Source organism: Cordyceps fumosorosea (genome assembly GCF_001636725.1).
Source record: "Cordyceps fumosorosea ARSEF 2679 chromosome Unknown scaffold_5, whole genome shotgun sequence".
Taxonomy (NCBI): domain Eukaryota; kingdom Fungi; phylum Ascomycota; class Sordariomycetes; order Hypocreales; family Cordycipitaceae; genus Cordyceps; species Cordyceps fumosorosea.
The window spans coordinates 864,188-884,304 of NW_017387305.1; the positions used below are offsets into that span (position 1 = coordinate 864,188).

A 20,117-nucleotide genomic window follows, 5' to 3' on the forward strand; every position below is an offset into this window, starting at 1 on the left:
TTTTCCTTGTTCCTTTTGTTCCCTCCTTGTTTCTGGCACCTGTGCAATAATTGGATTTGGTCCACACTAACAAACCACAGGCACAATGGTTCTCTTGGCTTGGATCCTCCTAGCTGCGCTTTAGCGGGCTTTTAGCGGCCTCTCCCACTGTGAGATGCGCCCCAGCCTCCTAACCCTGCTAAATCGTGCCGCCCTCTAGTGGGGTTGAGCGCCTGAAGCGAAATGAAGAGGAACTCGCATCGCACGACCAGGAGCCGCTCACCCGAATAAGCTCTTTTCCTGCAAGTCACTTGATTGATTCTAGTGGCTATCTTTTTAAATTGCATCGTCTGTTCTGAACCTCCTGCCATATCGTGTAGAAGCCATGGCTCTGCGCTGGAAGTCAGCAACGACAGATGAGCGGCGCCCGAACCTCGGCCTTGCTCAACGCAAATTAAAAGTACGTAAACGTAAAGTAGGTAAAGTAGAAGGCTGTATGATTCCTACCAAACCACTTACATGCATCGACGGATTCCTCCTGGCTATGGGGAGCCAACTGTCCCCAACACTCCCTCCTCTAGCCACATCCTCCCTTCGCGACACTGTCTCAAGCTCCGCTAGCTTGAATGCGGCGGAATCTCCCTACTTTTGGATGATAATTAATTGGGAACCCCTTTCTCTCGAAAGGCTGAGTTAGGGAATCTCATCCGAGAGCATGGTGCACCCGTATTCAATCCGCGTCACAGGTTGAACGGTATGCAGTACTGGACCAATGCAGTTGCTCGATCTCCTCCACGATCTCATGTCTTGGAACACGAAGAGCCGACGCTAAGAAAAATTTCGGCTTTTCCGAGCTTCACGGGGGGTTCATTTTGACCGATGTTGAGTTGTCACAACTTTCTATGCCTTTGAAAAACAGCTGGCCCTATGAGCTGCACAAAAAGCTCATTGTTGGTAGTCACTTGCAATGTACCAGAAGGCAGTGGTCATGAGCCAACTGATTTGTTGCACCAGTACCATGTCGCTGAGCAGACTCCCTCCGCCAGCCCTATGCTGATGCATCAATAGATTGCAGAGCCATCTTGTTTCGGAAACCGCCTATTGTTGAGGAGTAACATTACGGATGCCACTATGCGATTGCATGCCAAGGAAGCAGACAATTGTGCTTTCCAAGTAACGCGTCTTGCTATTCGATATCGGCCTCATACTCGGTACGGTAGAGCAAACTCTCTCAAACCCGTGTCGCGCCAAGACGAAGCGATGTCCCTGTTGCACAACCTCATTCCAGGCCTTCTTGGGATCTCACTCGTCAAAGCAGTGCTACCAAGTGCCCCGCAGGCGTGTTTCGCTGGAGATTGGATTAAAACATGGTGTGTGCATTGTTATATCCGATGAGCTCTTACGACGATCGACAGTACCACCCGAATTCGACTGACTTTATGGTTGGGCTGATGTTCTCCAACTGCTCACGGTACAGTAGCCTCACTGCATTCTGTCAAAATTGACCTCATTGGTTCTTCCTTGGTTAGGTACTTGGAAAGGGAGAAACCGACCTGTAAGTACCAGTAAATCCCCAAAGGAAAATGTAAAAGATCAGATAGGGCTCATTTGCTTGAAACATGTAATCTACAGCTTGGGCCAGTGCGCTGGGCCCCGAAAGTCTAATTATCCACGAGTTCTGAAAGACGCGTTCTTGGCGCGATAGTTATAGCGGCTCAAGTCGCTGCCATCAATAGGCCAACTTTCACATGCTCGACATGAAAAAGACGCATTTAGCTGGACTCAATAGGCAGCTAAACAGTCAACATGAGCACATGGCTCACGCAGAGGTTGAGAACCTGGACTGAGCTTCAACGGCAGCACGCTTTGGCGCAGGTGGTCCTCTACCTGTCATCTCAGCGGCCTCCAGGCGCTATAGCGCCCCTAGGAAAGCCGCTGGAAGGGCTTCAGCATCCCGCTCCCCCCGAGGTGGAGACGCCACAAGCAGCGTGCGCCACATTGAACAAGCTGGAAACTTATTGGGCTGCAGCTTCCACCCACCTCCAACATGCAATTTTGTCCGAACAAGCCCGGCACCAAGCTTCTAAGCTGTCAATGTCTCCATCTAAAATACTTCGATTGTACGTAGACTCGAAGACAAGTTGGCCAAAACGCAGGTCAGTACACTGTCTCCCTCCCACTTCGAGCTCCGCTGCTGCGTTTGCATGGCTCAAACTTCGCAAAGAGCATCTGGACTTCTCGCAACAGTCCGATTGCAGAGCGCTAACTACTTTATCCCTTCAGAGGAGAAAGTTACCTTGATCGATAGCGACTTGGCGAGCAGTGAGCAGGGCCATGCATCCCCAATGCTCCATCCCGCTGTGGTTGGGCGTCGGAATTGCTTGCTCTCCTCGGATGCCCCTCCCGCGCTGGCTCCCCTGCTCAGCTGGGCTCCCAATTGCGCTGATCCACACTGGCATCCAAGCATCCATGCATGTCCAAGCTGCAGTGCTCTCGGTTCGATCAACCCACATCCCTCCCCCTGGCCAGGACTCAAGCCACAATGCATCTTCGACGTCACCGTCTGCTCCGTAGGCCCAGCTTCCAGCCCAGTCAAAGCTGCTTCGATGCGACGTTGCCGTCGCGAATCCCCATCGATAAAACCGTCAGCAACAGATTACCTAGCAAGGATGCCATCATTTTATTCCGTTGACTCTTTACGCCCCAAATTCACTCATTGACTTGATGTTGTTGTCTCTGATCCCCATGCACATCTCGGCGTCCACAGCGCCACAGAAACCTGCAGTCCCGACTGGCCCACAGCGGCAATGCACCCGCGATAGCCAAGTGCATGGACAGGTAAGAACACGGCAAAGTCATTGACCGCAATAATCTATTACAACGACTTGATGTTTAAGTCAATTGACTCGCAGCTATAATTAGCCCATTTTAGCATCCCACAACTCCCTCCGATTCTGCAGTCTGGAGCAACATATTCCTCAATATCTGCCAGCGTTGAGCCCGCAGCCACATTACCTCATATCTGGAAATCCCGACACTGTCCGATCTACAGCCATCAGCCACAATCCAGGTCTCGTCGGCCGCCAGAAGCAGACCTAATTAGATTATTCAGCCACTTTGCTGGCTTTCCACATCAGCTCTGGGCAAATCACCCAAACTCGGACTGGCTGAACACTTTTTGGGAAGTTTCGCGTCTGCTGTCCCCATGTCTAGCAAGGTTTGTCTGACTCTCCCAATGGCGGGGTCCAGGAGGGCGATATAGACTCCTGCCAGTCAGTACACAAAGGTACAGAGACGTACAGTACAGGCGGTCACTCGCCAGTGACCCATGCCATGCGAAGAAGCGATGCCCGATGCTTTCTCCATGACCATGCCCTGTACGGATACACGGCTTTCTTTAGCGGAACTAACAGTACTCATCACAAAGGCCCCGGCCCATGCAGGACATGGAAGTCCATCATTGGGAATATTTCCATTATTCATACCTTGGCGGGCCGGCCGACTGGCCGAGCAACCATTGAGACAGCCGAGGCCGGTGCCAGTGAGGGATGCAACCTCAAAATGATATTGCAGCACTATTGTCTTAACCATCACTCAGTCATCAGCCGCACGCTCTCGCTTTACAAGAAATACGACCTTGACGAGTACAAATCGGCGTTAGCAAGGTTTATCACTGCCATTTACACTTGGTTGACTTGCAGCCTGGACGACAGACAGAACTAATATGTCCATTGCCCTGCTTTTTTTCTTCTTTTCACAAGAAGTCAATTGGCCGTGCTGCGAAGATTGCCCCAAAATTTACAGTTTCTCGTTGCTAGCAGGGGGCGCCATTTGGCTTCTTCATTGGCCCAGAAAAGAACGACGAAGCTTGCTTAAGCTTGCTTGGTCGGCAGCCATTTCTAGATGAAAACGACGTTTTTAGCTTGCCATTCGAGCCTCTGCACCGGGCTACCGCTGCCGAGCCTCAAAAAAAAAAGAACGCATCGTACATTCGCCAAACGTCGGCCTCCGCCGTGCTAGAAAAACTTTAGAACCCTAGTTGAAAGTCAGGAAAGGCTTGTTAAGAAAGTCAGTTCACAGTGACGCAACATATCCCTTGCAAGTGATCGGTCATTAATTGTTACCCTTTGATCGTCTGGTGGTTCAATGTTTACCGAGGAGAGAGGTGCAACAATAACAACAGCACACCGCATACACGATGATCTGGGCACCTGCACCCAACCCACCACTCTTGGCCGGGAACTGGGTGCATAATTACTACGGGCCGCAGCCTGCATAACACTAGTCTGGCAAGCCCAGTCCGCATGACATATTGGTACAGGTTGGACGGCATAAGAATATTATACAGGTCCTTTTGAGGCTGCTTGTTGCTCCGTGACGCCGCCATCCATGCAGCTCGGTGCTGTCGCCTTGGGTCCGTCGGCACGCCGGGCCACCGGCCTGGTTGACTGGCCAGTGTTGAATCATCCGATCGGGACCCCCCACCACAGATCTTCTCTCGCCACCTCGGAGCGCAGGAGAATGATGGGTTTACTACGCAATCGAAGCTGTTGCTTCCAAGGCATGAGGAGAGAAAAAAACAACCCGGTAAGCCGGTAAGCGAGTTGAAAAACAGGTAGGCTCGAGCTTCGACAATGGTAGCATCATCGAGCCTCCTACTTCGGTAGCCCGAGTAGTTGGCGGTCTGGCTCATGCCGTGTTCCCAGTCATCGGCATTCCATTGCGAGCATAGTCACAAGTCGGCATGGCACGATTCCATTATGCATGTATGATTGATTGACATTAACAAAACAATGAAAGAGTATACACGCGCACTAGAATAGGATACTCATCATCTCATTGTATGAGAGGCAAGAGAGAAAATAACACCAAGATATCATGACCATCAGAACAATGAAGCAACAATGAAATAAAAACCCATAACCAAGACTGCGATATTACCCACCATGAAAAACATATTGCCCTTTTTCTCATCGATGCTTTGCGAATAGTAGAAAACCAAACAGAACCCCCATATGCCTATTTATCTGCTTCCAAAGTGATTGGAGTCACAGTCATACACTCGTGTCTAATATTGTTGGAAAGCGGTCATGCTCTAACCGCTGCACATGACGCAGGACTCAGGGTTCTCGATGCTGCAAGCAACGACAGCCTCCGAGTAAATGTCACGCTCACGGTCCTCGTTGCCGTCGCCGTCCTCGTCCTGGTTGCTGCTGCGCTTGCCGTCGGCGAGCTCCTCATCAACATGCTCCGAAGGCTCGGTGGCAAGGACCTTAGGGCTATCGCCATCCTCGACGTCCGCCTTCATGGTGTTGGGCTTCTGGGGGGAGGAGAGCGGGCCTCTGGCGGTCATGGCAGGAGGAGGGGTGGTGCTGGGGGTAGGGATGCCGTTGCTGAGAGAGTTGCCGGCTTCCTTGGGGGCGACAGACGCTCTGGCCATGGGCGAGGCAGACGACATATAGCTGCTGCCGGCAGGAGGAGCACGCTTCTTGGGAAGACGCTCGCGGGCAGTAGCGGCATCAACAACCTTCAGGGCCTCCTGGTCCACGGTGAACTGAATGGGAGCAGCAGCAGCCTGCGTGCGCAGGTAGTACATGCCAGTCTTCAGACCAAGCTTCCAGCCTGCAAAGTGCATGCTTGTAATCTTGCCCATGGTCGGGTCGCGCATGTGGATGTTGAGCGACTGAGACTGATCAATGAAGGCACCACGGTCGGCAGCCATCTGGACAACCTGGCGCTGCGAAATCTCCCACACAGTCTTGTACAAAGCCTTGACGTCTGCAGGGATATTGGGAATGTTCTGGATAGAGCCGTTCTCAGCAATGATGCGGTTCTTCATGGCGTCAGACCAGAGACCCATGTCGACAAGATCCTTGAGCAGCCAAGGGTTGACAACCTGGAATTCGCCAGCCAGGACACGGCGCTGGTAGATGTTGGAGGTGTACGGCTCGAAGCACTCATTGTTGCCGAGAATCTGCGAAGTACTGGCAGTAGGCATGGGGGCAACCAAGAGCGAGTTGCGGACACCGTGCTTCTTGATCTGCTCACGGAGCTCATCCCACTCCCAGAGATCGGAGGGCTTGACGTTCCACATATCGAACTGGAGGATGCCCTCTGACGTGGGGGAGCCCTTGAACGACTCGTAAGGACCCTCCTCCTTGGCAATCTCCATGGAGGCAGTGAGGGCGGCGTGGTAGATGGTTTCAAAGATCTGCTTGTTGAGCTCACGAGCCTCGGGAGATTCAAAAGGCATGCGCAGAGCAAGGAAGGCATCGGCAAGACCCTGAACACCCACACCAATAGGGCGGTGGCGCATGTTGCTGTTGCGAGCCTCAGGGATGGGGTAGTGGTTGACATCAATGATGCGGTTCAGGTTGCGGACGACGACCATGGTGACCTCGTGCAGCTTCTTGAAATCATAGACACCTTGGTTGTAGTCAACGTAGGCGGGAAGGGCCAGGGAGGCCAGGTTGCAAACGGCGGTCTCGTCAGGGGCACAGTACTCAATGATTTCAGTGCAGAGGTTGGAGCTGCGGATGGTACCAAGATTCTTCTGGTTGCTCTTGCGGTTGCAGTGATCCTTGTAAAGCATGAAGGGGTTACCGGTCTCGGTCTGGGCTTCCAGGATAGAGTACCAGAGCTTCTGGGCCTTGATGGTCTTGCGACCCTTGCCCTGGCTCTCATACTTTTCATAGAGCGCCTCAAACGCCTCGCCGTAGCAGTCGGCAAGGCCAGGGCATTCGTTGGGGCACATGAGGGTCCAGTCACCGTTCTTCTCAACACGCTTCATGAACAGATCAGGGATCCACAGAGCGAGGAACAGATCACGGGCGCGAACCTCCTCCTTGCCGTGGTTCTTGCGGAGGTCAAGGAACTCAAAAACATCGGCGTGCCAGGGCTCCAGGTAAATAGCAAAGGCGCCAGGGCGCTTGTTGCCACCCTGGTCAACATATCTGGCAGTGTTGTTGAAAACACGGAGCATGGGGATGACGCCGTTGGAAGTACCATTGGTACCGGCAATATAGGAACCGGTGGCACGAATGCGATGGACGTTGAGACCGATACCACCTGCCATCTTAGAGATCATGGCGCAAGACTTGAGAGTATCGTAAATACCCTCGATGGAGTCATCCTTCATATCAACCAGGAAGCAGGAAGAAAGCTGGGCCTGGGGAGTACCAGCGTTGAAGAGAGTGGGTGAGGCGTGGGTGAAGAACTTGCTGGACATGAGGTTATAGGTCTGGACGACGCGCTCAATATTGTCTCCCCAGATGCCAACGGCGACTCGCATGATCATATGCTGTGGACGCTCAACAATCTTACCATTGAGCTTGAGGAGATAGGAGCGCTCCAGAGTCTTGAAGCCGAAGTATTGGTAGTTGAAGTCGCGGTCGTAGACGATGGCTGAGTCGAGCTCCTCCTTGTGTCTCATGACGCATTCGTATGTCGACTTGGCGATCATGGGGGACGCGCGGTCGTTCTTGGGGTTGACATAGTGATACAGGTCACTGATGACAGAAGACCATTGCTTCTTGGTCTGTTTGTGGAGGTTGGAGACGGCGATGCGGGCCGCAAGAATGGCATAGTCGGGGTGGGTGACTGTCATGTAGGCGGCAGTCTCGGCAGCCTGTCGACGAGCCTGATTAGCGACGAAGATGACCAATTGCAGAGTAATTGGACGCTTACGAGATCGTCGAGCTGAATTGTGGTAACACCACCGTAGACACCGGAGATGACCTTTTGGGTGATAGCGACTGGGTCGACATGGTCGGTGTCCAGGCCGTAACACAGTCTGGAGACACGAGCAGTAATCTTGTCAAACTGAACGCGCTCCTGGCGTCCATCTGCGGTGGGCATCAGCGGCTGCATCTCAACATCGCATGGGTGCATCGCGACTTACCTCTCTTCTTCACGTACATGGCGGCGACGTGATGGCGTCGACGAGGCGACGACTGTGAACTGAAATGACGAGGCGAGGGGAAGATTTGGTTGCCGTTGAAGCTGCAGGTATCAACCAGATTACACACAGCGTGTCGCGGGGTAGAAAACCGTTGCAAGTGGCGGCTTTGATGTAATGCAGAACTGAAGATGAGAAGAGTGAAGAAGACGCGTAGAGAGAAACGGTGGAACGGGCTTCTTATGCTCGAGCGCGTGTTTTTGCTACGCGACGCCAAAAATTAGCGCGACAACAATGACAAAGCCTGGGAATCCATTAAAGTGGTGGGCCAAGGACAAGGGTTGGGAAAGGCTGTTCACGGTGCCGGGGAGCCGTAGAGGCCGAATTTTGGCGGTTCAAAACTGGGAATATTATCTTGGGGATGCAAATAATTCCTGGAGCCCTTTAAACTACGATAAAATAGCTTTTTTGTCGCACCTTTGGCGAGTTTTGCCTGCAAAACCAGCTCGACGCAACCACTTAAAGTGGCTCGCCAGGCGCGTTTTGCACTGTGGCGCGGAGTCACGTGCACCGGGTCGATGCACTTAAAGGCGACGGCGACCGAAGGGAATCGAAGGGAATGCGAGACAACGGACGCTTGTACCTGGCTAATGGAACGATTATTGACTTTTTGTGATCCTCACCGTAAATAAATCAAGGAGCGTTTCAGTCCATTGGTCTTCAGTTGGTAGGCAGTCTCGTTGCTTATAAACCAACGCCGAACAATGCTATTTATAAGCTAACCAAAGTCAATCGAACAACTTGCTACCTCCTCAAGTATCGGCCAAAACGTTGGTAGTCTAATTACATCAAAACCGTTTCTCTCAGCGTTTCAACCCTTGGTAAGCGTGGCTGTGGCAATGACAGGGGACGCGTTTCACTTTGACGCGCAATCACGTGCAACTTACGCCTCCTAAATTAACACGGGCTTGAAGAAAGAGGCTGGTTGTTCTCTTCGCATCAACTGTGCAAAAACAACCCTGGGCATTACCATATCCCAGCCACTTGATGCGTATCAGCCGTGAATCTTGGCTCTGCGGCAGCGTATTTGCTTCACGCAGCCAAGGAATGTACTCACCCTGACCACGGCTCGCCAGGGATATTGGGCTCCATCAAACGCCGTCCGATGTGCGACGCTGTGATTTCCGATCTAGGCTCGGCCACGGTCGGAATCCGATAACCACAGAGTTGGCTTTCCTCTACTCTGTCTCCTTTCTTACATCTAGATTTCATCCAGGCCTTCGAATGACTTCAATCTCGCTGACGCGCCGCCTGTGATTGATCAGGCTGTCGAAAATGAAGCTACACACTAGTCTCGCAACTAGCTCTCGGAGACTTTCCATGTTGCTGACAGTAATTATATAACAGGTTTTGGCCCTTGCATGTTTCGGGATGACTGCCATCGTATCTCTTTCCGCCAACCTCACAAACCATGGCCGACCGCACAGCCGCCCCGACTCCATCCTTCGCGACCGGGCAGGGCATCATATGCGCCGGGCTCCCGCGCTCCGGCACTCTGTCGCTGGCCACGGCGCTGGACATTCTTGGCGTCGGCCCAATCCAGCACGGGCTGCGCGACACCGACACCCGCGAGGTCTACGCGTGGACGCACGCGGCGTGGTGCTCGTTCCCCTTCCTGCGCGCCACCCGGCTGACCTCGCGCGACGGCCGGCTGCCCTTCTACCTGCCGCCGTACGACCCACTGCTGCCGTGGACGCGCGCCGACTGGGACCGGCTCGTTGGGCGGTACCGCTGCACCACTGACGTTGGGAGCATGTTCAGCGAGCAGCTCATCAGTGCGTACCCGGACGCCAAGGTCATCCTCGTGGAGCGGCCCGTCGACGAGTGGGCGCGCAGTTACGGCCGCGTCCTCATCGACAGAACCTACTACGGCGTCGGCGGGTTCATCAAGTCCACGCTGGGGCCGTGGGCCAACGTGACGACGACGACAGCCTATTCCGACGTGTCCATGGGCTGGCTGGGGGGCAACTCGAGGCGGGAAGCCCACAGTCTGCTGCATGACCGCCACCGTCAGCACCACGACGTGGTGCGCAGACTCGTGCCGGCCCAGCAACTGCTTGAGTTTGACTTGAAGGACGGGTGGGAGCCGCTGTGCAAGTTCCTCGACCTTCCTGTTCCAGATATGCCATTTCCACACGTAAATGAACAGGCGCAGTTCCTGAGTATGCTTCGCAGTCTTGATATTATGATACTAAAAGGCATTGCCCAAAAGCTTGCCTGGGCTTTGCTCAGTGTTAGTGTCGCCGCTTTCCTCAGTCGAGCGGCGACGAGGCGAGCTTTGGTCGACATACTCAAGCGCACATAGGCGTAGGTCAAGCATTTACATAGGAGCCTCATACTTGGTTAATCCTCGGATTATATTTTTCAATGGATGCATATTTTACTTTTTTAAATATTTGAAACTGTATTATTCAATCTAATGATGATGCTGGTAGTCGTCTGTCTGTCTGCCTTACACAGCGTCAAAAACACCTGACCCACCTGAACAGAAGCCAGCGCTTTGCCTCAGTGAAACTAAAGCCACCACAGCGATCTTTGATACTTCACTCAACCACGACCTGGTGAGTCAGAGCTGGTGTATGACTCTGCCATCGCCTATACCATTCAACTATAAAGAAGCCAATGCTCAGCCGGCCAAGGTGAGTCGCTACTTAGCCTATCTTTATCCGTTTAAGCGTCAAAATTTTGACAGTACCCGCCACAGACCACGTTTTATCCAGCAGTCACTATTACGTTGCTTTCCATCACAGCGATTCAGAAATCCAACGATACACAGCATGACAGCTCAGGAGCCTATTGCTGAACCTTCAGCACCGACATACAGCCCTAGATATGTCGATGTAAGCAGCCAATCCACGCGACCGAGCGGGGACGACGACTGACCATGGCTAGATTGGCATCAACCTCGCAGACCGCGTCTACCGCGGCAGCTATCGCGGGAATCAAAAGCACCCTGATGACCTGGACGCCGTCGTAGACAGAGCGAAGCAAGTAGGATGCACAAAACTAATGGTCACTGGCTCGGACTGGCACAGCATCAAAGATGCCATCGACCTCGCCAATGAGTATCGTGAGTCTTGACCAGCACATGAGCGACGCCGCTGTCCCACCTACTCACACAGCAGTTTCGCTCCCCCAGCTGGGACCGTCTACTACACCGTAGGCATTCACCCCTGCAGCAGCAGTATATTCGGCACCGGCCCGTCCACCACTGCCCATGACGATGCGCACGTGGCCCCGTGTGACCCCGACCCCTCCGCGCCCATCCCCGACAGCGCCGTGGACCTCGAAAAGACCGCCGCCAACATTGCGCAGCTCAAGATGCTCATCGCCGCCGGCGTCCAAAAGTCGGGCTCCGGCGGCTGCGCCCCCCTCGTCGCGCTCGGCGAGTTCGGCCTCGACTACGACCGGCTGCACTTTTGCAACAAGGCGGTGCAGCTGCACAGCTTCGCCGCGCAGCTGCGTCTCGCCGCCGCGCTGGACCCCGCGCGAGGAGATGCGCGAGCTGCTGGAGCTCGGCCTGTACGTCGGCATCAACGGGTGTAGCCTGAAGACGGAGGAGAACTGCGAGGTGGTGCGGGGGTTGCCGCTGGACCGCATCATGCTGGAGACGGACGGGCCTTGGTGCGAGGTGCGTCCGAGCCACGCGGGCTGGAAGTACCTCGTCGAGGCCTCGGCGGCGTCGTCGGCAGCGGCGTCTGCAGCCGAGGAGACACCGTCTTCATCAGCGGTGTCGACGCCCGCCGCGGTGTCGGACGCCTCCGGCACTGGGAAGCGGCCCAAGCCCCAGAAGCAGCCCAACCATGGGAAGAAGAAAAACCAGCGGGCGGAGCCCGAGGTGGCCTCGCGGTTCAAGGCGACCAAGAGCTGGCAGGAGGGCTGCATGATCAAGGGCCGCAACGAGCCGTGCACGATTGAGCGCATCGCCACGATCGTCGCAGGCATCAAGGGTGTTTCTGTGGAGGAGGTCTGCGAGGCGGCGTGGCGAAACACGAACAAGGTGTTTCACCTCGACGAGAGCGCATAGCGATTGAATTCGCCAAGAATTACAGCGACTTTTGGGTAGAAAGTAGAAGATGGAGAATAGACGAAAGCATCATTATATTCCCAGGGGTATCATTATTCCAAAGAGGACATCTATAAACAGCGCTAGATGATGACAGAATGCAGAGGGCAATAGAAATAAAAATCGTAAAACTTCATATCCCTGAGCCTTTGTTGCCTTTGATGCGTCCGTGGCGTACGACGCCGGCCGTAACGCCCTCCTCACCCGTCATCCAGCCGGGCATGCGCTCGCCGTCGACGATGCCGGCCTCCACCAGCTGCCTTATGCCAGCGAAAACGTGGGTGCCCTGAAACGTCACCCGCACGTTGGGCGTCCACCGCGAGCCGGCGCCTCCATTAGAAGCGTTCACGTCCTCGCCATCTTCGTCCAACATGGTGTCCAGGCTTCTCCGGCGTCCTCTCCTTGCCCCCGCGGTGGCCGCCGCTCCATCGTTCCCTTCGTCGCCCGAGTCCGGCACGTCCACGCCGTTGACGGACGGGTACGGATCGCGGATGATGACGTCGAGGCGCTCCACGCCCTTGCCGTCCGCCATGATGGCCGAGTCGCCGAAGCGGCCCTTGGCCACGAGCCTGGCGCGCTTCGCCTCGCGGCGCTGCTGGGTCAGCGGTGACGCGCGCTTCCGGCTGTGCTCCGACGCCGCCGACAGTGGCGCCTGTGGCAGCAGGGGGTCGAGCGGCGACTTCTTGTTCTTGTCGTTTGCGTAGATGCTCCAGCCGCCGGCGGCGGCGTTGCCGCGGCCAGGGCCCCTGCGGTCGAGGAGCGCGTCGAGGTTGCGGCTGGTAAGGCCCGTGTTCTTGAGGGCGAAGCGCTGGCGGGGCCGGGACAGCGCCTTGGGCACGCCCTTGACGATGAGGCTCTGCAGGCTGCGCGACTCGCCGTGGGCCGAGGCGCCGGCCGACTGCGACTTGGAGATGTAGAGGTTCGGCGAGCCATCTGGGAAGGCGAGGTAGACGGTGCGGGAGGAGGTGTAGTTGGTCGCTGCGCCGTCGCCAGCGCTGCTGCCGGCCGCGGACAGGGCGAGCTGGCTGTTGTAGGGTGAGTCGATGGCGAAGACGCGCAGCAGGAGGACGGGGTAGTCGCTCGGGCGGTAGAAGTGGTAGTGGGCCTTGACGTCCGGGAGGACCTGGTCCTGGAGGTTCTGGAGGAAGGTGGAGGGGTGGAAGCGGGGGATCTCGAGGCTCGCGTCGTCGACCTTGAGGGCCTCGTCGGTGTCGGCGTCGTGGGAGGGGTGGGCGAGGGGGAGGATCTTGTAGGCGGTCCACTTCTGCGAGGCCGGGTGCTCGTCGAGGTAGGCAAAGTCGACCATGGCGAGCTGGTAGAGGGTCAGGCCGTGGCGCCAGTCGCCCTCGAGCACGCGGCTGACCACGTCGCGCTTGGAGCCCCTCTGCTCCTGCATGTCGGCGTAGAGCTGCTGCAGCTCGGCAACGGTGCGGCAGGGAGGGTAGAGGTCGTCGCCGTCGGGCTCCTCGTCGGGCCCGCGCCGATCAAGGTACGGCGTGGCGTTGGCGACAGTGCCCTCGTCAAGCCAGTCGAGTGCCAGCGCGAGCAGCGATTCACGCGACAGCCGGTTCAAGCTCTTGATGACGACAATGTTGGAGGGGTCGACGCGCAGTGACGACGGCAGCCGCGCCGTGGTCGGGATGGAGAGTCGGGACATGGCGACGGCAGGGAGGACGGTGCCATACCCCGGGAACAGGACTGGTGCGGTTCGGTAAAGGTCAATCGATTGGCTTTGAAAGGGTGGGCGGCGATGTTGCGGGAGATTTTGTTAAGCTGGGATGCGTTTGCTGGAGGCGGCTACCTTATCATTCGCTGGAAGACGCGTCGCGCGACGTGGTGCAGGTACAGTAAAAGTACAGTTGTGGGCCTCAGCGTCCAGCGACTCGATGGGTTCATACAGCAAGAACTTTACGATTTTATTAATTTAGAATTTCTTTACTTAATCATTCAGATTTTTCTTTCATGGGAGAGTGTTTTCGAAGTTTATTTATATTAAAATATTGTGTCAAGAATTCGGTGTACAATAGTTTAGTCGATCATACTTGATCGGGGCGATCGTAACTCGAAGGCGCTCTACGAGACACCTATTTGATGACTACGCAGGTATGGCAGGCACGCGAAGGCGGACTGCGGCAAAGATACTGCGCATGCGGGCAGTTTGACCGGGAGTAAACTCGTTCCTGCAGCGGCTGGTTCGCGTTAGTACGCAAGATTCGCGCCAGGGTCAGCACATCATCACTCACTCGGCCGAGTAGTCCATGTAGTTGTGAATCGGGTCCGTACCAAACAGCTCGGGGCAGGTGTCGCGCTTCCGCCAGCACCCGGCCTTGTTTGCCGTCTCCTCGGCCGGGGTGTCAGCCACGTAGTCTCCCCCCTTCTCGTCGCAGCCGCCCTCGAACGTGTGCAGCAGGCCGAACCAGTGCCCGACCTCGTGGACCGCCATCTTGCCCCTGCCGACCATGAGCGGGCTGGTAGGAACCGTGTTGTGCCGGAGCATGCAGCCGTCCAGCGTGAGCCCCCTCTTGGTCTCCAGGTGCGTTAGGGAAGGGAGCCGGCAGGTGCCGGCGACGCCGAGTCCGGGCACGAAGTAGAGGTTGAGGACGCGGGCGTCACCCCGATGTAGTGTCCTCTTCATGGCCTTCTCGTACTTGCCCGGGTCATCGGCCCAGAGATCGTTGTCGGTGTAGGTGGTGCCATCAAGGCCGAAGGAAATGTTGCTGGAGCGAAATGCGTTGTTCAGAACCCTGAGCTGCTTATCTAGACGGTATTTCTAACCTGGGTCTTAGTTTCTTATGTCGTCTTCTTCGAGGAAGGGCACTTGAAGGAGTCACGCGTACCTTTATGTAACCTTTCATTCGGCGTTTCTTGCTGTAGATGACGTGGAACCAGGCATTGATGGTAATACGCTCACCCGTATCACGCTTCGTGACGTTCATGCCTGCAGGACTGCCCTGCAAGCCGATCTCGCCCATACGGAGCGTATTTTGCATAATTGCATGGCCCCTGGCAATCTCTTCCATGGTGGCAGGGTCTTCGTTGGCGATACGCTCATGAAGGGCTATTAGGCTAGGCGGGGGCGTGAAGTAACAAGACACTTCTGAGTCTTTTGCATCATCTGTGTAGTTGCCTTGAAGGTCGGGACCGTGTGCTGCTACCAAGGGCAGAACAGCCAGGACGGCAGCGATGGCCCTGAAAAAGAAGTACATCCTTACTGCTGATGACGAACTTGATACAAACGGGCGTCTGGATAGTGCCAAGTATTAAAATCGGTGCGGTGCTGTCGGTGGCCGGGCCCAGCGCGTGGCGACTTGAACTTCACCAGGACAACACAGCGATCACAACAAAAGCGCATTATTCCAATTCAAGCCCTCGTGGGCGCGGCGCGCGCGTAGTAAAGTATGAGACGGTAATTGTTGTAACTCAATCGGCTCGCTTGGGGTTTAGCCCTAGCAACGGCGTCTAAGAATTGAAGAGCCCTTTCACGAGCCAAGGTAGTGAGTCGCTTAGTATTTCTTTGACCTCTTTGAAGATCCTCTTGCTCTTAATCCGGCAGCAATAACTGGCTAATCGCGGGCGACAAGGAAAGTGACATGTTCTCTCGCTTCAGGCAGCGGCGGCTCCGATCCCAGGTCTAAGCGCCACGAGGCGTGTCTTGCCTCAACATTGCTAAATGTCTATTTTGTGCAAGGTGGCGAATCGCCAGTTACCTATAGTGACTGTGGCTCTCTTTAGGAACACTGCTTGCTTTTACACTGTCTATTCACAAACAAGGTCGAGATGAGAGGACTTGGTTGCTCCACGCACTTGGCCTGCCTGTCATGGAGAAAGCTAATCTGTTGAGTAATACAAACGAGTAGACAGTATTCTTTTTACTTTTCATAAGCATGTACAATTTTATTCTACTTTGATTATCCCTGGCCTATGTAATATGCTGTATAATACGCGGTAGGTTCAGAAGATGGCTGTTTTCCCACCTGCTACCCTGTTCCTGGGAGAGCTTCATCTACATCTCCACCCCGCCTCTGCATGCTTGGCTGGGCATCTTTCGTAATTGCCGCAACTAATCCCCGGCAATGAAGAAGGTACGCCTTCGGACATTTCCATGACCGAGTCCACCAAGATGACTGCCGGACTCTAGTCTTCCCCGCAACAGCTGCCACCTACCATCTTTGGACGATGCGCCGACAGGCTCTTTGCAAATTTAGAAGTCGGCAGATATCCGCCGGTCGACTAGCTGAGCAGCCAAAAGATGGGGTAGATGCTATTTTTGTACAATTTCAGGAACAGCTTCCGCCCCAAGATATCCCAGAAAGCCACAGCAGCACCAAGAACAACAATCATCTCGGATGGAGGTTTCTAGCGAGTGCGGAGACTGTGGCTCTCCTTTCTAGATGAAACTCGTAGAACTTCATCTTTTGACGGACATGTCCAGGTTATACCTTTCAACTTGTCACTTCCTCAAACAAGTGTGTTCCGGAATGCGCAGATCGGCATGCCCGCATATCACTAGCTGCTGGTCCGCATCCAACCAGCTTCCACTTTTGACCGACAAGGCAGGAGGGCAGATTGATTCTCATGGATATAAATTATTCGAAATGGTTTTATTGTCCCATTATCAGGTCGCTTAGTAGTTCACGTACGAGTCAGGGAAGTGATATCATTCGATGCTACATCACCACTCCCCTGGAGGCAGATAGGACAAGTTCTTCCGAAAGGTACGGCTAGAATCCATCTGATTAGTTATTGCATATTTTGTGTGGGAAAAGAGATATGGCCTAGTCGTATTATCGGAACCTTTCAGTTGTCGTTGTGAGTACTGTGATGACTTGTCAAGCAAACAGGTCGCGAGAGCGACAACGAGCTGTGAAAATAAAGCACAAACAAAACTACGAATTGTCATTGAAGCTGAACGAAATACCGATAATGCGAAAGCGATCGTCCGACGGCATTCGTCAATGGAACTGTCAAGCAACTAGTGTGCCTCCTGCGGTAGTCTGCATTAGGCAGGTCATGCAGCCATATTTGAGTATAAGCACAACTCTATCACGATACTCAATCTGCATGAAACCATTCTTTGTGTAGTTTAGGATGCTAAAAGAAGGAAACAACACATTAATGAAAATGGCAGCTCCTGAAAAGCATGATTTGATTGAGGCCTTGTGAGGGGTGGGCTGATGCAAAGCAGCCCCGAGTTTCGAGCGGTGGAACAAAGAAGAATCCGAACCTCATCACCAATGTGGCCCCCAAACTTGACATGGTAACTAGCGTTCCGGCGATACATGGGCGATGGCCTGTGCAGGCCAAGAATAGCCGGCTTTCGAGTCTGGAAAACGGTTGCTGCGGTGGCGCGCATCCAGGCATCACGTATCTCCGTAGTGCTGACATGGAATTGGACAGTTCGCCAAGACGGTCTTGGCGATTTGAGGCAAGTCACATCGAATATAATATCTTTGAAATGACTTAAAGTGGCCCTCTCAGTCTCTTGGTAACAAGATCGGCGGAGTAGTCTTCCGTGAGAAAACAGTGGCTGCCAAAAATGGAAGCTGCTCGGGCAAGTTGTGTGAATAGCGTCGTAGCAGTCTCATGAGTTGCTGGCCGTCTCGTAGCTCTGTCTAGACAAGAAATTGTCTATAAGAGCTCTCGTTCTGCCCGCTGTAGAAGAAGAATTCGTCCATCAAGGTGCACCGCATCAGCCGTTACTCAAACTTCCATCAAGACCCCAATTCTCCCGTCTCCCTCTCTTCACAATGAAGTTCTTCACCCTTGCCGCTGCTCTTGCCTCTGTGGCCGCTGCTGCCCCGTCTGCGGCTCCATCTCCTTTGGACGTCAAGATTGAGTCCGCTGGTAGCTCGGGCGAGGTCAAGGCGACCATCACCAACACCGGCAAGGACAACCTCAAGATCTTCAAACACGGCACCATCTTTGACAATGCTCATACCGAGAAGGCGACCATTGAGGCCAACGGTAAGCTACCTTGCACGCATGAAAAGAGATCAGCACTGACCTGAGTCAAATAGGCAGCAATGTCGAGTTCCAGGGTCTTCGTCTCCGTCTCAGCACTGAGAAACTGACCGACGAGGACTTCCAGAAGATTGATGCCGGCCAGTCGATCGAGGTCACCTTTCACCTCGCCGAGACGCACGACCTGTCCGCCGGCGGCAAGTACTCCGTATCCTCTACCGGCGTGCTGTCCTACGCGACCGAGGCCGACAACAAGCTGATCGGCTCCGTCTCGTACACCTCCAACGCCATCGAGGCCGAGATCGACGGAGCCATCGCCGCGGCCGTCCACGGCGCCATCCAGGCGCGGTACGAGAAGCGCACGCACGTGCAGAGCGACTGCACTGGCAGCCGCCGCACCGGCACCATCAACGCGCTCAAGAACTGCGTCGCGCTGTCCACGCGCGCCGCCGACGCCGCCCGCTCCGGCCCCGCCGCCAAGGTCGAGGAGTACTTCAAGTCGTCCTCCTCGAGCACGCGCAGCACCATCGTCAACGTCCTCAACAACGTCGCGCAGGAGTGCGGCTCGACCGACGGCGGCGCCTCGCGGTACTACTGCACCGACCAGTTCGGCGGCTGCGGCGACCGCGTGCTCGCGTACACGCAGCCGTCGCGCAGCCTGCAGGTCTACTGCGACCTGTACTGGGACGACCTGCCGGCGCTGACGAGCGCGTGCCACCGCCAGGACCAGGCGACGACGACGCTGCACGAGATGACGCACCTGCGCGAGGTGGCGGGCACGGCGGACAATGGCTACGGCTACGACAACATCAGGAAGCTGACGACGGCGCAGAGCCTGAACAACGCGGACAGCTACGCCATGTTCGCCAACGCCATCTACTCGGGCTGCTGAGGATGGCGCGATCAAGACGAGGGATTCTGGAATGAGACATGATGGGCGGGAGAGGAGCTCAAACGTGAAAAGGGAAGGTAGAGGCGATTGCCGTGGCCGACGGCCCGCTGCTGGCCTGGTACATATAGTACATATGCACAAGAAACATGAATATAAGTATACAACACCTGAACTTTTAGCTTCATTATCTTCTTTGCCGTGACTCAGAGAGTGAGACAGAGGAGAAAGGCCTTGTTTATGCTGTCTCATGCGTTGCAGCTGCAGTTGCTCGATGCGACTACACGAAGCAGCCTCATAGGTTGGAGGCTATCACGAGGACGACCATCAGTAGGTCGATCATTTGGCACCTCGGACCCCTTTAAGTTGAAGTTTTTTTTCGTTTAAATTACGTTGGAAAATCGAAAACCAGCCAGAGCGGGATCGCCGCCATCCAAGGATCCAGCAAAGCGTCTTTGCATGGACGCAGCGATGGCGCAATCGCGCCATCGCGACCCGACGACTTGGAAGATAGGGGTTCCGCGGCGACCCCATCTCAGCTCACTCCACAGTTTTTCGAGCGTAGATTGAGTTTATGCAGAGTTTTCACGACTTATTCTGCTGCGATCCATCCAAAGTTTACATAGGATCCTCCGCGTCGGTGCATGGGTGGTTGGTGAAGCCGTCAACAACCGAGACGAGTGACCCGCACAGACATGCACAACTCGCCACCGTGATGCTGGAAAAGCAAGAAACGTGAGAGTGACACGTGCCGTTGATTCTGCGACTGGACTGTGACCACGATAGGCACAGAGGTCGGCTTTCGTGGTCAGCGCGAGTGTTATGATAGCCGTATGGATCAGCCTGGTGGGAACGTTGTGTGTTGTAAGACATGCAGGCAACTATGAAGCATCGATAAAGCTTATTGTTATAAACTTGGATCACATGGTATTTGTGTTATTTCACATTCCAGCCCCCTTGCACCCCAACTTGGAGTAGTCGAACCACCGGGCGAGGACTCGCAACCAGCTGCCCGGACCTGAGAGCGACTAGTACCGATTAATTTCAGAGCCGATACTACTCGTGCTACTTCTTTTTATTAATCAAATGTTGCGTATTATTGGATGGAAGCTCCAAGCTCCTCCCGGCATCGGGATGAACCTGTGGCTCTCAATGTTACCCAGCCACACGGAGATCCTCCGACAGTGAACCCGCTTGCAAAGCTGCGCGGGACTCTGTACCATCCGATGAAGCAAGATTTCAGCAGTAGGGCGCAATCGTCAATT

At 54.8% G+C, this 20,117-nt stretch overlaps 6 protein-coding genes across 6 annotated transcripts; 3 read left to right on the forward strand and 3 right to left on the reverse strand.

Moving 5' to 3' along the window:
* Window positions 1-5,074: 5,074 nt before the first annotated feature.
* ISF_02975 (ribonucleoside-diphosphate reductase large chain) lies at window positions 5,075-7,898 on the reverse strand (the record flags this gene model as incomplete). The annotated part of the gene is made up of 3 exons (XM_018846581.1): window positions 5,075-7,618; window positions 7,666-7,823; window positions 7,880-7,898. The coding sequence occupies 3 exons, from the start codon at window positions 7,896-7,898 to the stop codon at window positions 5,075-5,077; spliced, it is 2,721 nt and encodes a 906-aa protein (XP_018706309.1).
* A 1,449-nt stretch (window positions 7,899-9,347) lies between these two features.
* ISF_02976 (hypothetical protein) lies at window positions 9,348-10,241 on the forward strand (the record flags this gene model as incomplete). Its single annotated transcript, XM_018846582.1, has 1 exon — window positions 9,348-10,241. One exon carries the CDS (start codon window positions 9,348-9,350, stop codon window positions 10,239-10,241), a length of 894 nt encoding a protein of 297 aa, XP_018706310.1.
* A 472-nt stretch (window positions 10,242-10,713) lies between these two features.
* ISF_02977 (Deoxyribonuclease, TatD) lies at window positions 10,714-11,963 on the forward strand (the record flags this gene model as incomplete). The annotated part of the gene is made up of 4 exons (XM_018846583.1): window positions 10,714-10,776; window positions 10,829-11,006; window positions 11,100-11,458; window positions 11,547-11,963. 4 exons carry the CDS (start codon window positions 10,714-10,716, stop codon window positions 11,961-11,963), a joined length of 1,017 nt encoding a protein of 338 aa, XP_018706311.1.
* Window positions 11,964-12,135: 172 nt separating this feature from the next.
* Window positions 12,136-13,659, reverse strand: ISF_02978 (CHL4-like protein; the record flags this gene model as incomplete). The annotated part of the gene is made up of 1 exon (XM_018846584.1): window positions 12,136-13,659. The coding sequence occupies one exon, from the start codon at window positions 13,657-13,659 to the stop codon at window positions 12,136-12,138; it is 1,524 nt and encodes a 507-aa protein (XP_018706312.1).
* Window positions 13,660-14,097: 438 nt separating this feature from the next.
* On the reverse strand, window positions 14,098-15,208 carry ISF_02979 (metalloprotease 1; the record flags this gene model as incomplete). The annotated part of the gene is made up of 3 exons (XM_018846585.1): window positions 14,098-14,182; window positions 14,246-14,772; window positions 14,840-15,208. 3 exons carry the CDS (start codon window positions 15,206-15,208, stop codon window positions 14,098-14,100), a joined length of 981 nt encoding a protein of 326 aa, XP_018706313.1.
* Window positions 15,209-17,749: 2,541 nt separating this feature from the next.
* ISF_02980 (Peptidase M35, deuterolysin) lies at window positions 17,750-18,855 on the forward strand (the record flags this gene model as incomplete). The annotated part of the gene is made up of 2 exons (XM_018846586.1): window positions 17,750-17,966; window positions 18,020-18,855. 2 exons carry the CDS (start codon window positions 17,750-17,752, stop codon window positions 18,853-18,855), a joined length of 1,053 nt encoding a protein of 350 aa, XP_018706314.1.
* Between the last annotated feature and the right edge of the window lie 1,262 nt (window positions 18,856-20,117).